A 22,603-nucleotide genomic window follows, 5' to 3' on the forward strand; every position below is an offset into this window, starting at 1 on the left:
TTCTAGCACTTTGGCTGTAAGCCTCCCTTGTATTGAATTTACCTCAACATTGCATATGTTTGGTTTTGTAGTAACCTGATAGGTTTATTTAAATAAGGCACTAAGGTCAGGATGGTATTTTTCTACTGTGATCACAGGCTGGGGTGCTTCATATAGATTTTTCCTTTCTACCATGATCAGAGATAAATGAGTTCTGTGATACACACACAGGCTGTGCTGACTTCTCTAAAGGGAGTGGGATAAGCGTTTCCTTATTTTTTTCTTATTTTTTTGCCTGACGGATGGCATCTCTATCCTTCCATCATATACAGGAGCAAAAAAACAACCCACAGATGCAGGAAAATAAATTATGTATTACAAGACACCAAACAGTTGGTACAAATCGTTCTAGCACAGTTTACAACTTTATCTGTATAGTTTGAAAGTGCTTCTTGTTGCAGCTTGAGCTTTGTAAAGGTAAATTTTACTTAATGCTGATAGATTCACAGTAGTTTCTCCTCCTGTGCTTTCTGAATTTCTTCACGTGCTTGTTCAAGTGTTAGAGGCGGAGATTTGTGATTCTTGATATACTGCAAAAGAATTAATACACCATTTATCTGTGTAGATATTTATCATATATAATCTTTGTGTCACGATACCTGCACTTTACTAGCAACAGAAACTGATGCTTCTGTTGTAACATGACAAAGATCCTCATTTATGAACAGCTAAAGGGTAGAGTAGAAAACTTACTCTTTTCAAACTATGGCTTCCAATAAGACTTCAGTTCTGTCTTTTTTACATAAATACCTGGCTTGCTCTTAATAGAGGGATGAATAATACAGTCTTCTATTATTAATTTATTCAATGTTAATACAATTAAAGCAATATGAGCTGCAAATATTAGAATTGTTTGGAAAGGACTATATATTTACTCTTATCAAGGTTGCCATCTAGTCTATCATACCTCTTTAGCCTCTTCTAGTGTGTGATAGTGGAACTTCTCATTCTCTAATGACTCCACCAGGCATAAATGAAGGTGCTGAATGTTCTCCACAAACTGCTGGGTCAACATCAAGTGCTGTTTTAGCATGGCATTTAAAACAAGCACTGATGGATTGTACGCTGTCAAGGCTGCAAGAAAGAAGAGTGTGTGCTTAGTAACAGATGACAGTCAGCTAGTAAGTGCTAAACAACCTGCGTAGGAATTTAAAACACAGTAAAATAGCATTAAGAAGTAATGTTTTTCATTACCTTCTACTGCATCCATGCTGATGATGTGACTGGCAATAGGTACTGGATCAATGTAGCTGTTTCCCACAGGTGGGCCAAGTACTGCAGTGTTGTTTGCTGTGTATAGGATAGAATCAGTTACTGGGTTTGGAGGGTTCAGCATTAGAATTTGGTTTATCAGTCCTTCAAAACATCAGTACTTGAATTAACAACTATATATTAATGCTGACTAGGTTAAAATATAACACATGAAAAAGCTCAAGACTGAAGAGGGCGGTATCTTGACTTAAACATGAACTTACTCTTTGACCAGCAATAGGTGAAGGGAGAATCCACTGTCTGAACTGCAGTTTCTTTTACAGTCACCCTGCGCACCCGTTCGTGCCTCTCTCTAGTACGCAAAGGTGTTGATGTTGAAGAAGATGGGTCTTTTCCAGAATACGTGCTACTCTCAGAATGTTCCTCTGACATTTCTGATACAGCTTCCCCATCTGTTGTGGACAGAGACTTTTCAAAGTCTTCAGAATATTCTGAATTAACAGTTCTCTCATCACAATCAGGATAATCCTGTCCCTGTCTAGAAAAATCTGCAGAAACTTCACCTAAATGTTCAGAGATATCAGTTTCAGTCACATTTTTTTCAGTATCCCCTTCAGGATTACTCACACCAGTTACTGTACTTATTTTAAGAGAGAGTTGGTCCTTTTCTACCTGGAATGTATCTTTTTTTGGATTTCTGTTTGATTCTTGAGTAATTTCAATGTCTGTCCCCTGTAAAATCAAACAGCTGTATGTTAGAGGAATCAACAGTACATAACCATAACATGCCTTAATCTCTATCATTTCCACTGCATGTGACAGAGTCAGCTCCTTTATTAGGAGATAAAAACATTGCTTTTATGTGTCACTTTGCAAACGTTACATTGTTGTCAGTTTAATAAGGAAGTGCAAAGACACACAAAAAGAATTTGGTCAGGTTGCAGTAGACTGCAAAATCCTGAGCTAACCTTTATAGCTAGTGAGCCATGCCCATCTCCAATAGCTTATGGGTAGAACAGAAATACTTATTTTAGAACCTCCACCCTTCACCAAACGATGGCAGAACAGAGATATGAACTAGTATGGAATTTCTACTTACTTTCTGCTTTAATACTGCTATCTCACTGGTGATATTTGATGCCAAATCATCGAGGCTTAGGATATTCAGTCTGAAGTCTGCAATTGAGTGACAAACCACCATGAGGCCTCACATGAAAGTTACAGTACGCATCCATGAAGTGACAAAAAGAAAAAAAAAAGTGTAATACTAAGAAGTAATAGTACACAGTCACTGTTTAAATCTTTAAGTTAGCAACGGCTCTTTCTAAATTCTAAATTAGGCTGCTGAATTCTTTCAAAGCAAGTATATGCCCGTGCTTATTAGTAGATCATTAGTACAATTTGTGCCAGGTCTATCAAGACAACACTTGGGAAAGCTTACCATTTGAGCTTATGCTGGTTGAATCTTCTGCATCAGATGCCTTTGAAAATAAATCATCTAAAGATTTTATTTCACTTCCATCACTTCCAAGTGATATTTGGGTTTGCTTGGCATTGCCTGTTCTTGGCAAGGTGATTTTTACAGTATTGTCTTTCATGGAAGATGGTGATTGAGATTTCATACTACGTAGTGCTGACAGGTTTCTGCTGGCTGGTGGAGGTGTCAATAAATCAACTGTACCAAAAACATTCTTCTCTAAGTCTTTGCTGTGAAGAGAAGTTGCTTTGGATACCTCTGTCAGTGAAATTTCCTTATGAGACGGAGGAGACGTTCCTAATGAAACAGGAGCCTTACTCTTCTAAAGAACACGAAAAAGAGATTTATATGTTAATTCATTTACTGTATGTGGATCACCAAAAAGAGAAAGAGATTATAATGGGTAAACCCGTAGTTTTAGTGTGAATTGAAGCTAACACATCACAAGCAAGCTACAAACACAGTATTAAAAACTATTTTCTGCTGTTAATAAATAGTGACATACCAATTAAAAATACCTTATAAAAGTGTAAGCTACATAATCCAGTGAAGACTCTGTTTACCTTTCCACTCCACTTAGAATCACTTGTACCAACCCTCCGATTCTCATTTCCACTGGGAAACTCCAGAGAGTTCTCTGTGAATTCTCTCTTTTCCTTTTTGCCTGTATCCAAACCAAGCTTTTGTTTAACCGTACCACTCTTCTTTGGGCTTTGGATGCTTTCATCTTCCATAGGACAGGCATTACTGATGGCTGTGTTCCTACTGGCTGTAGTGTAATTCTTCAGATATTTCTTGCCTCTTGCACTGCGCTCAAGACTGGAAGCAGATGAGAGGGATTCTTCATCCAAAGGCTTCTGCCTGAAGTCAGCGTTTTGCAATTCCATCTGCTTCTTCCGATTCATGATCTTGCTTTCTAGCTGTGCCACCTTCCTCAGCGCTGAGCTTGATCGCGTGTGGGCAGTGCCACCCGGTGCGCTCTTTGCTACGCCTCTGTTCATTGCCTGCACGGCGCCTCCCAGCGCCTGGCACCGCTGGTTTCCCCGTACTTCCACATCCTGCACCTTGAGGAACCTGCTGCGGTGCCACGGCGCTCTTCCAGCCGCCTCCAACCCCATCTCTCCCACACGGAGGTCGCTGCCAGAATGAGGAAGGAGCAAGGAAGGCCCGGCGGTTCTCCAGCGCTGCGCATCGCCGTGCCCCTGCCCGGAGGAGGACACGGAGTGAGGCTCCCACGGCCGAGCCCTCAGAGGCAGAGCCGCCCGGCCCGGCACCCGCTCCCCCCGGCCCTCTGGCCGCCTCCTCCCGCCCCTCCTCCGCTGAGGGCTCTCCTCACCGGCCGGGGATCCCCTTGTCGAGGCTGGGCCCTCACCTGCTCGCCGCCCACCAGCGCCCTCCCCGCCCGAGCGCTCGCAGCCATCTCGGGACGCGCTGAGGCGGTTGAGCGGGGCCGTATCCCGGAGACGCCCACCCCCCAACATCCCGCCCCCTCATTGGCTCAGCGCTGAACCCCCCCCCAGCCCGCCGCCGAACCTTGAGCTCAAACAGCCAATCACAGGGAGGCATGCTGCCGCCCGGCAGTCAGAGCGCTGACTACAAGCCCCAGCATGCATCGCGCCGCGAGAGCACGTGCAAAACGCTCCTCCCTCGGGGAGGCTAAACCAATCGGATGGTGGCTAACAAGAAGTGGGGGAATGCTTAGCCAATCAGAGCCCGCCGTAGAACGGACGGGGCCCGAAGGCGCGAAGCGGCGGCGCTGCGCTGGGCTGAGGCGCGAGGCCGCCGTCGTGTGAGGGCGATGGCGGCCGGGCCGGGCGGTGGCGGCGCCTTGAGGCAGGGGCTGGGGATGCTCCTGCTCCTTGGGGCCTTGCTGGGGGCTGCCCAGGCCGCGGTGTATTTCCAGGAGCAGTTTCTGGATGGAGGTTGTGGGCGAGGGAGGGAGCGGTGGGGAGGAAGGGGACCCCCTCATGCTGTCCCCTCCCGTAACGGCCATTTTGTGTCCCCCTGTGGGTGCTGGTACCACCCGGCGGGGCAGCCGGCTGGCAGAAGAGGTGGGTGCACTCCGAGTACAAGGCAGAAAGGCTGGGGGTGTTTAAACTCACGGCTGGGAAGTTCTACGGAGATCCTGTGAGAGATAAAGGTGTGTGGGTTTTGTGGAAAATACACCACAGAAGCCATCTCAGGAGCTGAGGATTGGTGTTTATAGCACCTGCCTGTGTGGCAATAGAAGTATTTTCTCCACAAATAGCAAGAAAAGCGCATGTTTGAATGTTATTCTAATTATCTTTACAGGTCTTCAAACTAGTGAGAACTCCAAATTTTATGCAATCTCCTCACGATTTAAACCATTTAGTAACAAAGGGAAGACTCTGGTCATTCAATATACAGTGAAACATGAGCAAAAGATTGATTGTGGTGGGGGATACATTAAGATTTTTTCCTCAGACTTGGATCAGAAGAACCTGAGTGGAGATTCCCGTTACTATATAATGTTTGGTGAGTTTACTGCTCTGCATTATGAAAATATTGCCACTGCTGTTGTGCAGCTTCTCAAGGAAGGTTGTTGGAATGGTAGGAAAAATAATGGAGGGCTTCATAAAAAATAAGAATGCTGTGACTGTAAGCAGTTAGCTCTTCATGCTTGCAAAGAGCATGCATAGGATAAAAGTTGCTCAGCGAGATTTTTTTGAAGACCTTTACTTGAAGTAACATTCTGTATGCTGTTATCTGCTCTTACATACATTCCTGTGTGATGTGGTGAAGTTTCTGGGTATGTATCTAAGTGAAATTTGTCATTATGTAGGTCATGTGATTATATAGTTATTCAGCTTATGCCACAGATAACTTATGTTGCCTGGATTTTTTTTTTCTTAGTTAAGGCTGTAACAGAACTAAGCCTCAGATGAGACAAAATCTAATTCTAAGGTAGCTTTAGAGACTTCTGAATGGAAGCCACGTCATTGATTACAAATGGAATGGCATTCTACAGAAATCATGTGGAGTGGGAGAGATGTCTAGTGGTGTTAGAAGGAAAAGTAAACAACCAGTATCTTTCTAAAAACAATTTAAGGATGCAAAGCCTGTTATCTCTTTGTAGGGCCAGATATTTGTGGATCCGAGACAAAGAAAGTCCATGTTATTTTAAATTACAAGAATAAACCCCACCCAATCAAGAAACCAATCAGATGTAAGGTAAATGCACATTTCAAAGATAGATAAACTTAAAATAACAAAACTAGAAGAATATTAAGAACTAAAAACAAAAAATTCCACAATTCTAAAAACACAATTCCAAGCATATATCACCTTTGAGAAGTTGTCTTTCACCATATCTTAAAAATTGTGTTAATTTTGGGACATCAAATATTTGCAGTTCACAATAATGTTTCTAGTTCAGTGATTGTGTGTAATCACCTGACCCTGATATAGGGTGGAACAAGGTTGTAAGGCTGCTGTATGTTATTAAGAACTTTATGTCTTTCTGTTTCTTTGTTGTAATTTAATTAAAGCAATTCTGAAAGAGACTGCTTTTTCTGGGATTGAAATGCAAGTGGGTGGTTATACTTTAAATATTTTTGTTCTCAAGCTATGCAGTAAACTTCATGTGCCTTTGTTTCAGCTATTTGGGGTGTAAATAACTTAGATAATCATTTTATATGCCACTATAGTCAATCTTGTGACATTTCCTTTTGCCAATCAGATGTGGACTGTTTTCTTGCAACCATTTTGTTTTGCTCATATCCAGAAGGGGAGGCTAGAAAACATACTTGAAAGCCACATGACATTAATTTTGTTTTCCCTCTACAGAAAACTTTTTTTTCTTACTGTTTAGGAAAAAATCCATTAAAACTAGTAACTCTGATTCAAGGAAGTTCCTAAGAGCTGTATTTAAAGCTTTTAAAAAAGATTTTACTTGCTTTCTTTAAAACCCAGGTTGATGGATATACACATCTGTATACTTTGATTATAAGGCCAGATCAGACTTACAAAGTAAAAATTGATAATGAAGTGGCTGCATCAGGCAACTTAGAAGATGATTTAGATTTTTTGCCACCAAGGAAAATTAATGATCCAGCAGTGAAGAAACCCCATGACTGGGATGATCGAATCCAAATTGATGATCCAAATGACATCAAACCTGAGGTAACTTGGTCTCTTGAACCTGTACTCATTCTGCATGATTGGGTTATTTGGGTTCTGCTGAAACTGTTTGATGTAGTTGAACTGTGCACTAGTTCTGCTTTCTTTAACCTTTCTGTACCTTTTTAAAGGATTGGGATGAACCTGAATACATCATGGACACTAGTGCTGAGAAACCTGAAGACTGGAATGATTCTGTGAATGGAAAATGGAGTTACCCTATGATCAAGAATCCTCTATACAGAGTATAAATAGTCCTGTAGATCTAGTTATGGATACCATCTTAAGCAATTTTTCTTTCCCTGACTGTATTCAGAATATGCGGTTTATCCTAGGGGGAGTGGCAACCAAGGCAGATTGATAACCCAAATTACAGAGGGGTTTGGCCTCACCCAAAGATTGACAATCCAAATTACTCGCCAGATTACAATATCTACAGTTTTGAAAACATCAGCATTATTGGACTAGATATCTGGCAGGTGAGTTGAGTTTACTGCAGATAGTGGAAAATAATGAACTTCTTTCACTGGATGTGTGGCAGTTCGTTTACCCTTTGAATATAAGCATTATCTGTTATTTTGGAATCTTTGATGGACAGTGTTCTTAACTTGCTTTTATTTAAATATATATACAAAACTGCAAAGAATTAAAAAAAAAAAAAATGCATTGGTCTTCTGTTGTAGTTGTTTCTTGGTTCATAGCCATGTACAGATAAGTAAGGGGCCTAAACTGATCTGTGTGAGTGTTGGAAAGTATGACTTACTCCACCTGACTTGGGATTCATAGCAGAGGCTTCAGGCAGCTCAGTTACTCCTTTCTCAAAGGTTAACAAGGAGAAATCTGCCCTCTGGAGGCCCTTCTGAGGTATTCCTCTACCTCAGGTTTCCTCAGTATCTAGAATTGAAACTTAAAATTTCTATGAGCAGTAAAGTATCTAAAGTATAATTAAGTTGTTTCAATTCTTGAAAATAGTTTTCCAAAACCAGAGAGAATTCTTTATCAAATTCTGCAAAAAGCTATGGGGTTCTTATTGTGTTTTCTATCTATTAAATATATAATGCAAACATTATTAGAAGAATGAAACTAGAACCATAAAGGAATAAGAGGCATCTTGTTTTTTTTGTTTTTTTTTTTTTTCCCCTCTTTCCTCAAAGGTGAGAGCTGGCACAATTTTTGACAACTTCTTGATAACAGATGATGAGGATTATGCAGAAGACTTTGGAGATGAAACATGGGGAGAAACAAAGGTAGTACATGAAATTATTGTTTATTTTGGTTCTTGATTGTCACACCTTAAAAATTCTGTTGAGTCTGAGCAAGATCCTATTGGTGCACAAAAATGAAATCTTTAATATTAGGATCCCGAAAAGGAAATGAACATCAGGCAGACTGAGGAGGAGCAGGAGAGAGAGAGGGTCATAGAAGAAAAATACTTTGAGCAACGATTTAAGAAAAAAATAAAGGAAAAAAGAAAATCTCAAAGAGATCGAGTGATGAGGAGCTCTATCAAGAAAGAAGAGCTTTAATTATGTGAAAGACATTTTTTTTCCCAGTTATCTCTATAAAGATTTTGATGTTTTGCTAACAGCTTGTTGAAATTTGCATTGTTGAAGTTGTATTAAGGCTGGACTTAAAAATATTTTGTGAACTTTCAGTTTTGTTACAAAGTACTATAGTGTACTTCTAATGTTATTAAAAATTTACCTTTTATTGCAATTGTGTTAAATACATCTTAAGTATTACATTAAAAGCACCGTTTTTGGAACGGTTTCTCATAATTTAATATTAAAATTCATGCTCATTTTGAAGAGATCAAAATGAGCGTTTTGTTATTTCATTAAAGGATTTTGCATGTCAGATGTGTAAAGTGTGTTTCACTACATACTTCAAACTAAGAAGATAAACTTTGCTAAGCTTCTGTAGTAATTGTGCACCTGTCCCTGTTCCAAGGATTACTGCAGTTGTATCGCTGCTGGGCCCTTGCTGTAGCTGCTCCCTTTCTCTTTGGCTTCAGTGCGTGTTTCTGAACCAGGAACCACTGCATATTTTTGTTTGACCTCTTGTAACTTGTTCTTTTAACTTTGTTCAGTCACTTCTATCACGTGTCTTTTCTTAGTTCTTTTCTCTTGTCTTTGTGCTCTTCTGCATTTCTAGGTGTGGGCTTTTTCTTTTCTTTTCTTAAAAGTAATGCCATAAATTTTTCTAAAACTGTAGCCAGACTTCGAGCCCATAATTTTTTGTTTACTTCTTAGCTACTCTGATACCACCTCCCCTGCTGCTGCCTCAACGCTTCAGTGTAGTAAGAAAATGGGGAGTGGAAGGAGCAGTGGAAGCTCGGTTTCTGTCCTGTAGTGCAATTGAGGTCAAATTCCTTCACTTATCTTAGTCCTGCACCCTGTAAGACAACTTGCAATGACCCTATGGAGTAAAGAATTTTTACAGGCACTGAAAAACAATCCACTGACAGTTTTTAGTTCTTTTCCTACACCAGTTCCTCTTGATTTAGCTTTTATATGACTGCACTGACCAGCCTTGTTCAGGCTGCTCTTTGATATCTGTACTGGCCAGGCAGGGAGTTGTTAACCCTGTTATATTTGATGCTGAATGTTGGATCAGAGATCTGAGGCAGCTTAACCAGGCGAAGTCTGTTTCCATAACGTTTTGTGTAACCAAGTCAAAAGCTAACTTGGCCGCAGCTCATCCAGCTAAAAGGCCGATCAGTGAGTTACCTGCACCAACGTTCCCTAAGGCAGCTCCTACCTTCCCTAGCCCTACTTCATCCCCACCGTAGAGCTGGGTCACCGCCAGCTTCGCTTGAGGCAGCTGGAGCGGAGCCACGGCGGGGAGCTAAACCGACTGCGGGCCTTCACCGCCGCCTCAGCCCCCGCTCCTCGGGGCGGGGACGGCTGCCGGAGCCCGATAAGCCTCGGCCCCTCTCACTGGGGGTGGTGGCAGCGGCGACGGATCAGGCCCCGGAGGCCCGGCGGTGCCTCCCGCCGCCGCTCTCCCCGCCTTCCCCCGCCTTTTCCCCCGCCCCGGCCGCTGCCCGAATCAGCGGGAGGAAGATGGCGGCGCTCATCCCCCTCAGCCAGCAGGTAACCGGCCCGGCCCGGCCCTGCGGCGCCTCAGCCTGGGGGGGGTGCTGAAGGGAGGCGCTGGCCCCCGGGGACCGGCAGCCGGGAGCAGCTCGGGGGGGTGGGGAGCGGGCACTGCCCCGCGGGGCTCCCTCCTCCGGGCCCGCGGCGGGGAGCAGGCCCCGCTTGTCGTCCCCAGGGGTCGGGTTGGGGCTGGGCAGAGCCCCCCCCCCGGGCTCGGCAGGCGCTGTGGGGGCACAAAAGGCGGCGGCGCCTTCCCCTCGTGGAGGCCCCGGGGTCGGGGGGAGCCGGGGCAGGGCTGAGGGAGACTTGAGGCACGGCGCCCCTTTCGCCTGGTTGTAACGTGGGGTGGTTCCTGCTTCGGCTCTCGGGGTGTCACGGCTGTTGTTTAGTGTTTGGGAGGCGCCACAGGAGGCTCCAGGATGAGGGAAGGAGAAGAAGGGGCTCACCCGGCAGCTGCGGGCTTTGGGGGGCCAGGGGAGCGCCCCGAGCCTCGGAGCTGGGCTCTACCCAGGGTCAGCCTGCCCCAGTGCTGAGCTGTGCCTCGGCATTTGGGATGCTTGTCCAGAATCCTGTTGTTGCTGTCATTAGGGTTTTTGATGAATTCCTCACCGAAGTAATTTCAGCCTGATCAGCGTGATCGCTGCGTCTTCTTTTTTATAGTGCTGTGAAGATATTCGATTTGTTTCCTGTAAAACAATAAAAACAAATTAATCCCTCCAATGCCTTGAAACAAAAACTGTTTTCTGCATTGTGTCTAGGCCAGGCAGGCATTTAGAACAACTGCTACTAGTTCAAATTATTCAAATACGTCTATTTCCATCCAATAATCAACTCTCATTTGTGACATTGAAAATTTGTCTCTCAGTGAGGCTACGTTATGTTTAGATGACGCGTAATTTGTAGTGCCTCTTATTAAGAGAGAATACCGCTTTTTAGCTTTTGGAAAGCAGTAAGAGTCCTGATTAACATCTGTTTAATTAAAAGAACGTGTACAGAAACATCTGAGAACATCCATGAACATCCAAGCTATTAGCCAAAGTTTTTGAGTCAAGCAATCTGGTGCGAAATGTATGTAGAAAATAAGCTCTGGACATGGCAGAGTTTGTTGTTGTTGTGGAATAGCTGTAGTATATCAGTAAAAACGCATCAAATATTTATTATACTAGAAATTGCGCTGCTTTGTTGTGCGAATTATAATTGCATGAATGGTATTTTCTCTTGTATAGCGTAATACATTTTCTCAAAAAAGGGCCTTCTGCATATATATGTGTTATTTTGAAGTTCTTTAACAACTAGTTCATTGGAAGCGTTGTTTTCAAAAGAATTACTTTTCTATATTCAATTGTCAAGAATAATCTAGTTGTAGTCAGGGCAGTAAACAAGGAATTAGTAAAATTCTTTTAATGGCCTCAATTACACGATTATTACAAAGATATCTGCTAGTTATAATAAATGCCAGACAATGGTATTAAGAGAAATAGGACAGGTTACGTGCACCATAATGCTGAAGCACGTTCGTTCGGTTATAATACAAGAATATTGAAATCAACATACTGGGAGTTATAAACAGTATGCGTAATTCAGGCATGTGAAAGTGTTTGTTTATATTTGTTTTCACAAATGAATTTAATTATAGCGTTCTTCCTGTGCTATGAAGTTACATTTTCGTGAAGGAAAAATTCAGATGTCTAACCTACAGTATGCACGATACTTACAAACAAATCTCAGCTGTCTTCGTGTAAGCACAAAGAGAGTTGAAGAACAAGTACATAAAATCAGTTCTTGGTGTTAAATAACAACGGGAACCGGTTTTGATTTACCTTTGATAACTTTATTTTCCTGAATATTTGGCCACCTTATCTCCAGTCTTTCCACTGTGCAGGCATGTGCGATTTACAGCCTCTGAAGGTTACAGAGAGTTGTGTTAGAGATATTGGGACAGTGCGGATCATTTCGTAGCTCTAGCTCTCTTTTGAGACAGCTCAGGATACTCAGCAAGCAGAGTAAAGGCGAAGGTAATCTTTCTGGGGCAGCAGCAATCTTCTTTTGGCTTTCATCTCTGTGGGACACCCGTGTTTTTCTCTTTTCAAAGTACCTATTCTCATCCACCTTGTGATGTGACGAGCAGCCAGAAGAAAGTTGTGAATCAGGAGGGCAACAAAGAAAATGGTTCCTCTGGTGCAGGGTCCTTTGTGGCCCAGATGTGACCTCAGCGAAGAGGAGCTGGTTTAGTATCAGTTTATTAATACTACTAAACTAATTAGTTTAATAATTGTTCTGGTGGCAGCAGCTTACTCCTTCCTGCCTTTTTTCCCAGATCTGTGTTAAGGGATGTGGAGGCACGTCCGTGTGTGTGCTGTGGAGCGTGTGTACCAGGTCTGCCATCAGAGATTTTGAACTTCACATTTGCTCAGGAAATCATTTAGAGGTGAAACAGCAAAGCACAACAGTTGTGAGGTTTCTGCTTGGGAGACAGTGCAAAGCATTGGTCCTAGGTGACATTTTTGGGAAGATGGAGTAGGCGCAGACACCAGTGTTATCACACGAGCTGCCGTGTAACAGGTTATAGCCGTTAGCTACTCATCAGCTGTGAACCCTTCAAAACGTGTCTGATTGCCAACATTAACGTGTGATGCTGGTTCTTTATCAGCTGATGTCATCAAGTCGCAGAATAATCTTGAAGGATGGTGAGGTAGTCACACGTGCTGATGGGTGGCTAGGCGGCTATGCTATTTTTATCAGTTGAGCCCATTTTGTCTGGTCTGCTTTGTCACGGAGAAGCAGTCATTTAGGTAAATCGGTCAGAAAGGCTTCGGCTTTGTAAAATCCTGCAAGTAGTGGAGCATTGGAGTGCTTTCTGGCAGCACTTGGATGCATTCGCATTGCCGTAGAGGAAACCTTGCAGCATTTAAGCACAACACCCTGGATTCCTGCCGCCTCCATCAGGTAAGTCAGCCGAATGTCGTGGCTGACAGCATCAAGTGAGGATGGGAAGACGTCTGGTGACGGGGTGAGGTCATTCCATGGGGCTGCTGGAGCGGTTTGCTCTCAGTCTTGGTATGAATCCAGTTTCTGCGTGCTCTAGGAAACTCGCCAAATTGGTTAGAGGAGCTTGGAGTTGGTCTCTGGCTAGCTGCTCTGAGCTTTCTGAGAAATGAGGGGTGTATGGCTGGGTGGAAGCTGGCTAAAACACACGACATTTTATGGAGAGGTGGACAGACCATTTCCTATTTCCTTCTTTTCTCTGAACGATGTGTTTCCTGCTTTGGACAGAAACGTGGTGCTTAACTATGCCGTTCATTTACAAGCCGGCAGAAAGATGAGTCAGGTTTATGAGTTATGGTCGCAGCTTTCTTACTCTAAACTGCTTTGCAGCTTCCAGAAGAACAAGAGCATGTCGTGATGTTGGCGAACGCAGTGCCTTATTTTGCTGATGGAGTTAAGTGGAGTGCCTTCAAGATGTTTAACAAAGTCCTCAAAACGTGTGACCTTGCTAGCCAGGTAGAATAATTGACATTCCAAGAGCTCAGTGTTCGCTTGCCTTTGATTAATAGAGGCTGGTTATTTTGGATAGCTCCTTAAATTAAGATTTGGCATGTTTATTGTAAACTTACAGGAAGGTCCTCTTTGCATCAAATGAAGTTTTATACTTCTTGTCAGTCTTCATTTTCTTTTGTCACATTTCCGTCTCCCTTCCCATCGGAGTAGGCAGAAAATCCAGAAGTCCCCGTGGGTGATGAGGAAGAAGATGGCATTTGGGAGGTGACAGAGTGAGCATGAAGTCATCATTCGTCAGGTGTCTGACTTATGTCCTGTAGGACATCCCAAGCAGGCTTTGGGGTGTTTCAACATCCCTGCGCCTCAGTCGCTGAACTCTTGGGTTGCTTTATCACTTGTTTTCTAAGGCCTCTGACAGCCATAAGGAGCGACTTGTTTGAGATGGAGGTTGGGCTGTAATTTTTTTTGCTGTTGGCATTGAGGCAGAAATGTGGAGGTGTGACCTTCGCGTGACGAGAACTTGTGTGTCCAGAGCAGGAGGTAAAGGGGAAGGTGGGTTTGGGGGCGTCTGCCCTTCTGGTGTTTCTGCTCTCACTTCCTTGGAATGTCAGCAAGAGGGAAGAGGAATCTGCTTGTTTAATACACTTAGGCAGGGCCTTGTGTTTGCTGCTTTTGTTGTAATGCAATGGTAACATCAGGGTGAAATCTTCAAACAGCAATGCCAGGGAATTGCAACATTTGTTAATTAACCATACCATTCATTCTATTTTTTAAACTCTGTTTCTTTTTAAGATAATGAAAAAATATAGATGCGGGTATATTTTGATAGCAGGGCTGTGTGTGTATAATTGTTTGCTGAAAATGCTCCATAAATATATATATATGTGATGTAGGAGGTCGTCAAGTCAGTGTTATGATCAAAACTCTACTTTTAATATTAGTAAGTCTCAAACTGTCACCTGAAATACCTTGGCAAATAGTTCAAAGCTGTTCAACAAAACCTTGTACCGTATAGTAGTAAAAGTGAGTGTAATTGTCAGTGTTGGTGAATGGGAAGGTGATGAGTCTGTTGGCTGCAAAGTTTGGGGGGATCAGTGCGTTCCACATTTTGCTCCAAACTTGGTAACTGAAATCTGTGTATTACTTCTATCAAAGATTAAAACAATAATAATAATAAAGTTAATTTGCTCAAAGTAGTATGTACTGATTTTTTATTTATTTCGATTGCTAAAGGTAGGCTATTTGTGATTGCAATTCATTCTTCATTTTCTTCTCTCCTATTTTTCAGTTTTCAACTGGAAATCCATTATATGAAACTTATTACAAACAGGTAGGTTTTTAAAAAGATTAAAAAATAAAGTACAATTTCCTTTACCCAAGATTTCCCTCTCTTTTCTTCCCCTTTTCCCATGCTAAACTTCTGTAAATTCTCTCTGCTGAGTGGTAGCCACGTGCTTGTATAACTTTTGAATTCGAGATAAGAGATTTCATTTCTCATCTCTGCTTTCATGCCAGACGTGCTTCTGTTGAATGTAAATTTTTGTCTTTCAGGTAGATCCAGCATACACGGGGAGAGTTGGGGCAAGTGAAGCGGCATTGTTTCTTAAAAAGTCTGGTCTCTCCGATATTATCCTTGGGAAAGTAAGTTGAAGGAATTAGACAGTGTTGTGCAGTAATTATCTATGTGCTTGTTAAACTGCAGCTAAGATTGAGCAGAAGGGGTTTGCAGATGTGAATGCAGTGGAATGTAAACCCAATCCTTTGAACATTATGTTAACCACAGACTGGTAATAGCTCCAAGGTCTTGGTCTGAGTTTTGTTGGATTCAGTACGGGAACTTTGTCTTTTGTGTAACATTTTTGTTGTTAACCTGAGAATTTAATAACATTATATTTCATAACTTGAAAGCTGCAATGAACAGTTCAAGAAGACATTCAGTATGAAGTGTTGAGCTGAGTTAAATTTTAAAGTTACAACAGCTTTTCTTTTGTATCTCCACAGATATGGGATTTGGCTGACCCAGAAGGGAAAGGGTACTTGGATAAACAGGTAAATAAAATGTACCTGTAAACTTCTTGTCTTACTTTTCTTGATTCAAGAAAGTCCTGATATCCATAATAATTATTCTTAGCCTTTTTTTTTTTTTGTAAGTTTTCATTTACAAGATGAAGTTTTTTTTCTAGTGTTGCTCATATCCAAGTGTATTAACTCAGTGAGGCTGCTGGAGAACTTTTGTTCTCATTTTCTTTTCCTCTTGGTTTGTAAATAATCACTGTGTGTGATATAGATACATAGTCATTGAAACTAACAAACACCAACCATGACTTTAGGACCTATTTTAGAAATCTTTCTTGCATGGAAGAATATAACCAGCATTATTAAAAATGGCTTGGAATATAAATTCTCTGTGTAAACATGCAGATATGGAACATCATTCATTTGTTTTCTGAATATTATTAATTCATAAGAAAAAATGTTAAAAATAGCTGTGGAACAGTCCTTCTTAAGAACGAGCTTTGATTTTTTTTTTCTTCTCTTTGTTTCATGTTTTTGTAAAGTCTTTCTTGAATCATCTTTAAAAGTGGTGAGGTAGTTGGTGCTGTGCATTTAACTGAGTGGGGCTCTGCATCTGTTTTTTCCATACTTAAGGGAACATGTACACTGTTATTGTGTTGTATGTATTGGAGAGTGTGAAAAAACTGCTTGCTTATTTTAATAGAAAGCACTATTGTTTGTAGGGTTTCTATGTCGCATTGCGCCTTGTAGCATGTGCACAGAATGGCCATGATGTTAACCTGAGCAATCTGAACTTGACTGTGCCACCTCCTAAATTTGTAAGTAATATGTACATGAATGTATGTATGTACTATATGAGAGCTAAACCTTCAGCTGAAATACTGGAATCACCTGTCTCATAAATGTCATGGTTCTGAGACTTCAGGTTGCTGTCAGACTGTTCCTTAAGACAGCTGCAGTCATGTCTGCAACCGTCCTGTCTTCCTGAGTAATATGTTCCAGCCCCTTCCTGGACTCCAAAATTAGTGCAAGTTTAACTACGGTCAGCTTGTTCAGGGAGCTGATGTGGCTGAAACCTAAATTAATCAAAAATATATATATAAAGTAATTTTAAAGAGATTATTTTGGGACTGGATCATCAGTAAAGGGCATGACTGCAGCTTTGCCTACATAAGCTGATGTGGAACCGTACCTTAGCTTGTCTTAGTTCTGGGGCTGGGGACCTAGTGAACAGTGTCCTCATCCAAGTACTGTAACAGTACAAGTTAGTATGACATATTTTTTTTATTTTGGATATATATACAGCTTTTTTTCTTTTTTTTTTCAGTGTAGTTAAACTTCATGCCTGTAACCGTCTCTTAAAGCATTTAGTAAGGATTAGAGACAAATGTGTTCGTGTATGTATAAAAAAAATAAATCTTTCATTTTAGCATGACACTAGTAGTCCCTTGCTGATCACGCCACCTTCATCAGAGACTCACTGGGCTGTTAGGGTAAGTGTAAAAGACAACACATTCCATTCATTCTTTAAAAGTAAATATTTTCTTTGTCTGTAATTTTTGCAGTGAGACAAGGTTGTATCAAATATATTTCCCATTTCAAAAGTCCTTCCTTTGCAGTCTTTCCTTCTCAGTGCTCAATAGAGAATATTGAGCTACAGTTTTATGTTTGAAATAAGTATTAAACAAACCTTTGACAACCCCTGGTGTGATGTTTTTAAGACACAATGAATTTTAATCTTCTGCCTACATTTCTTCCAGAATCCTAATAGTAGGCACTTTCGTGTTTGTATAAGGAACCCCACTGAGAATAGTGAAGCATTTCATCAAATCCATCCTGAAGTATTAATTTAAAGCTTGAGTTCATATGTTCTAGTATAGCATTCAGTGATACACACAATATATATCACTGGAATAAATTAACTTTTGATACATACATTGGAATATTTGTATTTAGGTACTTTCAGATTCAAACGTTTTCCAAAATCGCTTCTAACGTTGATCTTTTACTTGTGTGTTATACTCTGAAGTGGGAAACAAATTATTTGTAATGAGTAATTTCTAGTTTAAAATCTTGTCAGGAGTGTTTTAATCAGATTGTGTTGTCCTTTCAGAATACTACAGAAATATGTCTTACATGTTGCACATTAAAATCTCTTAGGTGTCATAACATTAGCCTTGAAACTAAGCTCCTAAATCTAGTTCCATTGATTTTACATTTAAATACAGCATGGTGGTACTTGCAAGAAAGCTTGGAAATTTAGAATAAATGCATTACTGACCAGTCTTAATTTCTTGCAAGATCTCATTTTCAACACTCACACAGGCACACTTTTTTACTTATTCAGGCTATTTCTTACCAACTAGGTGGAAGAAAAAGCAAAGTTTGATGGTATTTTTGAAAGCCTTTTGCCAGTAAATGGTTTACTTTCAGGAGACAAAGTAAAACCAGTACTGATGAATTCAAAGCTACCTCTTGATATCCTGGGAAGGGTAAGTATGCTGTTTAGATGGACCTATTCTCTACTAAGCTTTTAGTTGCAGTGTTAAATATTTAAGTGTAACTTATCAACATAGATCATATTTTGGCTGAGATTTTGCATCAAGTGCATGCTATAAAGCAAGAATGTTAAGTAGGGTCTGAAGTCATCCACTTAGAAATAAGAATAATAATAGTAATTAGGGCCCTAAAGTAGATTGGCTTTGTTATCTCTGTGTTCATTTTAAGAGCTGGAAATTTTGATTGTGATTGTATTAAAAAAAAGTAAGACACAACAACAACATAAGCCTCTCCTAAACCATAATTGCTTTAATAACATTGTATTCCACTGTTTTGTCACTTTTCCAAGTGCAAGTTATTAGACATACCATTAAATCTATCCACTGTTTGTACAAGAGAGCACTTTAAAACATCCTAGTTTATTGTAGCTGTCAAATTGTCAAGTATTTTTTTCACATATATTTATAAATACTTCTAAGATCTGAGTTTAGCACATCCATTGTATACTTGCAAGGGAAGCAAACCTTCAAGTATTTTCCTACTTTAATTTAAAATATGTTCCTTTACTGTCTGCATGTTGATAAGGTTGAGAATTAATACATTTTATGGAAGAGCTGTGAAAATCTGCATTATGATATACTTTTCATGTCTTTAAGAAGAACTCTTTCTATATTATCTGTAAAATTTAAGTATGACTTGTTTTAATTCTACACCTGAATATTGTGAAGCACTCAGTCTTGAAGGTCTTCATATTTTGTCATGTTATTTTCATGATGAAAATGCAGGAAACTTGTTCAAGAAGAGTTTGTACACAAGATAGGAGAAATCAGAAAAGTAATTCTGAGAAGTGGATGTATTTTTCTGACTAAAAAAAGAAAACTAGAAATTTTGGAATAAAATGCAAATTAGAAATATATTGACTTTTCTAAAATATCTTTTTTATAAAACAAATTGGGATGATCTGCTAGCACACACCATCTGGAGAATTCCAAAAGCCACCTCTGGATGTTTTTAGTCAGCTTGTTGGGTCCTTAATTGCAATACATAATGATGGAAAACCTGCCTCTCTTGCAAGCAGAATTTCTTAGAGCCATTGTTTCCACAAAATACTTGATTCGTGTTACCATAAAACTCTAAATCCAGTCTGTTTCATGAGAGAATGCTTAGCTATGTCTAACAGAACTAATACGATTTTCACAAAAAATCTGTTAGGAGCTGTTAGAGAGCATGCTTAATACAATGACCATTAACATGAAAAGCACAGGATGTAACTTGTTCTCAAGTCCTTGTTTTTATCATAATTGTTGTAGGTCTGGGATCTCAGTGATATTGATAAAGATGGTCACCTGGACAAAGACGAATTTGCTGTGGTAGGTTGCTTTAAATTCTCAATTGACAGTGTGTCTGCTGGAGCAAATTGTTCTCAGTTGTCTCTTGAGCTTTGCAGGCTTCTCTCTTGCAGTCTACTTTAAGGTCTAAGTCATTCACATGCAGTTATGACCTTTTTCAAAACCAGACTGACGCATGGTTGTGTCATCAAATTAAACTTTTAGGAATAACGTTCAAAATGATGTTCTGCTCTGGCTTACATCTCTAACCTTACTGTCTTTTGTTTTACTAATATGTAAATGACTGATGCTGGAAAATCTTGTTGCTTTTTTCTTCTTATTGTTGACATGTAATATCTGATCTCTTTGCCTTTGCAGGCAATGCATTTGGTTTATAGAGCTCTTGAGAAAGAGCCAGTTCCTTCACTGTTACCCCCTTCTCTCATACCACCTTCTAAAAGAAAGAAGACACCCGTCTTTCCTGGTGCAGTTCCTGTTCTCCCTGCAAGTCCTCCACCAAAAGATAGCCTGCGTTCCACTCCATCTCACGGTAGTGTAAACAGCCTGAACAGCACAGGGAGTTTGTCTCCCAAGCACAGCATCAAACAAGCACAGGTACAAACAAAATTTCTTTTTGGTCTCTTCCTTGTGTAAGCATTTTTTCTGAAAATATTTGTTGTTTGGAGGATTTGAGCAGAGAGAATGATGTAAGAATGGAAGAAGAATATGTGAATTTTAGTCACTATGACCATGAGATGTAGCAAACTTTATGGAGAATTTTCACTTTCCATATAAAGGTTTTATTCATGTATCTGCTTTAATACTAAAGGATTAATTAATCTGCCTTATAAAACTCCCATGTAGAGCTTTGTTATTAGCTTGGAGATTTAGTATACCTAGTTGGGTCTGTATTACCAAAGAATTAGTGTTTTTTAGCTGATGAATTTATTAAAATTATATATAAATAATATATATATATATTATATATATATATATATATATAAATAATATATATATATTATATTATTATATAAAAATGTATTTATTATAATATGAATTTATTAAAATTCACAATTCAGATAAAAAAGCATTCAGCCAAAACATTCATGGGAAAAGGGAAAATACCTGTTTACCAGATTCGATTGTATGAGATGTGCTCAGAAAATCCAAATCTGACAAAAACTATATATACTCAGTGCCTTGGTAAAGATTATTTATCTTCTTTTGACTGAAATATAAAACTTTTGTTCTACAGCCATCTGTGAATTGGGTAGTACCAATGTCTGAGAAAGTGCGATATGATGACATTTTCTTAAAAACAGACACAGACATGGATGGTTTTGTGAGTGGCCAAGAAGTAAAGGACATCTTTATGCATTCAGGTCTATCTCAGACTCTCCTGGCACATATATGGTAAGAATTCCCTAGTAGCTGTGTTCTTGCAATTCGCTAATCTGGGAAGGCAGTTTATCCATCCAGAATTGTAATCCCAGCACTAAAAAATAAAAATAAAAAAAGCCCATCAGCCTCCTTTACTTGTCTTGTTGCAGTATTATAACATGTGGGCTATATGAAAAAACAAGGGAGAAATAAATTCTCACATTACTTTCTTTGAAGTTGGATATAGGTCAGGCTGTGAATTGTGGTTGTTTTTTGTAGTTCTATTAGTAGTGCTAATAAGAACTTTCTCACAGTAACACTGTTCTGTTCAGCTAAGTCTAATAATGCTGCTCTGCTTGTGGAACTCTTTTACTAGACTAAGCAAGCTCTGATGAGGCTGAATCAAAATAAAATTACATATATATTTGTATTTCAGACTTCTTGGTTAAGAAGTATGCTTCCCATGTTTATAAGTATGATCTATTTTTTACCAGGGCTTTGGCAGATACAAGACAGATAGGAAAGCTAAGCAAAGATCAGTTTGCACTAGCAATGTATCTCATTCAACAGAAGGTCAGTAAAGGGATCGATCCTCCACAAGTGTTGTCCCCAGATATGATCCCTCCCACAGAGAGGAACACGCCTATACAGGTAATTCACTGATTATTAGTAGATACACTGAGCTTATGTGCCTTAACCATAGTGGGCTTTGAGTATTAGTTTTGTAGTATGTTCATTTTGCAATGTTATGGTAAAGAATTGCCTTTTTTCCTATCTCCTTGTACAGTTTTCTTTCATGTTTCAAACTATATATACGTTTTTGACAAGACAGTAAATAAAGAACGATACAGTAGTATATTGCATAAATAAAGCAGTAATAACTCTGACAAAAGCCTAGCTTGAAAAATACTTCTTTGTCACAAAGAAGTTTTTGTAAACTTCTTCAGGGATTGGTTAAAAGATGTCTTAGTAGCCTGTCCCTGGCTGTGGTCAGTATTACATTCCTCCTATGAAAATGTAAAACTCTTAAAGGGAAACTGAAGGCTAATGACTTCTTAGTTCTTGGTATCCGGTGGTTGACTCATCTCTTGTCCCATGACAGTCCATAGCCCTATATCTATCATCGTTAACTACATATTATTGGTCATAAGAGCATCTAATGTCTTACTGAATCCTGCTTTGTTCCATTCCTCCATAGTTTCACTGTATTTCTGAAACTTAAATTAATGAATTCTTCTGTCATGTCAATGCATTCACCTTTTCTGTAAATTAAGTAGTATTTTCCTTTACTTTTTTTACTTTCCCTAACCAGAAAGCTTTTGAGCCTCTAAATATATTTTTGTTGTTGCTATTGCTCTGGTCCTTTTAAGCTTTTTCCTGTATCCTTTTTCTATAGACTCTGTCAGGTTACTTGACCCCTGTAGGAACTGAGATTTCAGCACTAACAGAAATGCGCCGTGTGAGTAATTGTAATGTTGCAACGTTGTTTGTGTATTTATAACTTCAAAAAAGTTTTTATTTCTACACCTTCTGCTCTCTCTTTGCACTTTCTGTACTTTCCTCCTTTTACTATGCTAATTAAATATGGTAAGTCTCCTGATTTATCATACTAGCAGTGAGTTCCATGTTGCAGTTTTTGTTTATTTACGGGGACTTTTCAAAGGATTACAAATCCTTCTCAAAATAATGTCAAATTTTGTAGCAAATACTGAGATTCTTCCTTAATAACTTGACAACATTTTTTGCCTTAAAAAGCAAGGGAGATTCACAGGGAGAATTGTGTGGCATGCTCATTGGTAGTTGTGTAGTATTTTGATATCTTCCACGTCATTTTGTAATTGCATATCATGATTGTGTTTCACCTTCGTCTTCAGCCTTAGTAAAAGAAGTTCTGTTCTGACTCTGCCTTCTAATAG

The 22,603-nt window shown here is 39.9% G+C and overlaps 3 protein-coding genes across 16 annotated transcripts in view; 2 read left to right on the plus strand and 1 right to left on the minus strand.

The window, feature by feature from the left end:
* Positions 1-333: 333 nt before the first annotated feature.
* Positions 334-4,237, minus strand: C29H19orf44 (chromosome 29 C19orf44 homolog). Of its 4 annotated transcripts, none has more exons than XM_072029137.1 (8): positions 4,101-4,237; positions 3,292-3,930; positions 2,693-3,047; positions 2,351-2,427; positions 1,515-1,983; positions 1,234-1,329; positions 947-1,113; positions 334-569 (listed from the first exon to the last, which is right to left on the minus strand). In XM_072029137.1, the coding sequence occupies exons 1-8, from the start codon at positions 4,146-4,148 to the stop codon at positions 483-485; spliced, it is 1,938 nt and encodes a 645-aa protein (XP_071885238.1). In that variant the 5' UTR covers positions 4,149-4,237; the 3' UTR covers positions 334-482. The 4 variants fall into 4 exon arrangements, with proteins under 4 accessions (XP_071885238.1, XP_027327811.3, XP_027327810.3 ...); XM_027472010.3 differs by having other exon boundaries at positions 2,693-3,050; XM_027472009.3 differs by having other exon boundaries at positions 4,065-4,213.
* Positions 4,238-4,406: 169 nt separating this feature from the next.
* CALR3 (calreticulin 3) lies at positions 4,407-8,725 on the plus strand. 3 transcript variants are annotated; one of them, XM_013108179.5, is made up of 9 exons: positions 4,412-4,650; positions 4,764-4,868; positions 5,021-5,224; positions 5,826-5,920; positions 6,662-6,871; positions 7,000-7,113; positions 7,204-7,347; positions 8,023-8,115; positions 8,227-8,725. In XM_013108179.5, the coding sequence occupies exons 1-9, from the start codon at positions 4,527-4,529 to the stop codon at positions 8,392-8,394; spliced, it is 1,257 nt and encodes a 418-aa protein (XP_012963633.4). In that variant the 5' UTR covers positions 4,412-4,526; the 3' UTR covers positions 8,395-8,725. The 3 variants fall into 3 exon arrangements, with proteins under 3 accessions (XP_071885239.1, XP_012963633.4, XP_071885240.1); XM_072029139.1 differs by having other exon boundaries at positions 4,509-4,650; positions 4,764-4,779; XM_072029138.1 differs by lacking the exon at positions 4,764-4,868 and having other exon boundaries at positions 4,407-4,650.
* A 979-nt stretch (positions 8,726-9,704) lies between these two features.
* The window catches only part of EPS15L1 (epidermal growth factor receptor pathway substrate 15 like 1), a 42,867-nt gene continuing 29,968 nt past the window's right edge, over positions 9,705-22,603 (plus strand). Inside the window, exons 1-13 of one of the 9 annotated variants that reach the window (XM_072029130.1) lie at positions 12,120-12,912; positions 13,342-13,467; positions 14,753-14,794; positions 15,016-15,105; positions 15,466-15,513; positions 16,203-16,298; positions 16,911-16,973; positions 17,847-17,972; positions 19,290-19,349; positions 19,686-19,922; positions 20,563-20,720; positions 21,182-21,338; positions 22,084-22,146. In XM_072029130.1, the coding sequence (XP_071885231.1) occupies positions 12,838-12,912; positions 13,342-13,467; positions 14,753-14,794; positions 15,016-15,105; positions 15,466-15,513; positions 16,203-16,298; positions 16,911-16,973; positions 17,847-17,972; positions 19,290-19,349; positions 19,686-19,922; positions 20,563-20,720; positions 21,182-21,338; positions 22,084-22,146 (1,341 nt within the window). In that variant the 5' untranslated portion in view covers positions 12,120-12,837. Of the gene's footprint in view, positions 9,964-12,119; positions 12,913-13,341; positions 13,468-14,752; positions 14,795-15,015; positions 15,106-15,465; positions 15,514-16,202; positions 16,299-16,910; positions 16,974-17,827; positions 17,973-19,289; positions 19,350-19,685; positions 19,923-20,562; positions 20,721-21,181; positions 21,339-22,083; positions 22,147-22,603 lie in introns of those variants that run through there. The other 8 variants (XM_072029133.1, XM_072029129.1, XM_027472003.3 and 5 more) reach the window with 8 other exon arrangements.

This window comes from Anas platyrhynchos, chromosome 29 (genome assembly GCF_047663525.1).
Source record: "Anas platyrhynchos isolate ZD024472 breed Pekin duck chromosome 29, IASCAAS_PekinDuck_T2T, whole genome shotgun sequence".
Lineage (NCBI taxonomy): Eukaryota > Metazoa > Chordata > Aves > Anseriformes > Anatidae > Anas > Anas platyrhynchos.

Coding starts and splice junctions, on each gene's coding strand:
- C29H19orf44 (XM_038169153.2), bottom strand. CDS start 4,148: ATGGCTGCGAGCGCTCGGGCGGGGAGGGCGCTGGTGGGCGGCGAGCAG. Junction 3,051..3,291: donor ATTCTAAGTGGAGTGGAAAG/GTAAACAGAGTC, acceptor CGTGTTCTTTAG/AAGAGTAAGGCTCCTGTTTC. Junction 1,114..1,233: donor CAGCATGGATGCAGTAGAAG/GTAATGAAAAAC, acceptor TCTTTCTTGCAG/CCTTGACAGCGTACAATCCA.
- CALR3 (XM_013108179.5), top strand. CDS start 4,527: ATGGCGGCCGGGCCGGGCGGTGGCGGCGCCTTGAGGCAGGGGCTGGGG. Junction 4,869..5,020: donor AGATCCTGTGAGAGATAAAG/GTGTGTGGGTTT, acceptor TTATCTTTACAG/GTCTTCAAACTAGTGAGAAC. Junction 5,921..6,661: donor AGAAACCAATCAGATGTAAG/GTAAATGCACAT, acceptor TTTAAAACCCAG/GTTGATGGATATACACATCT.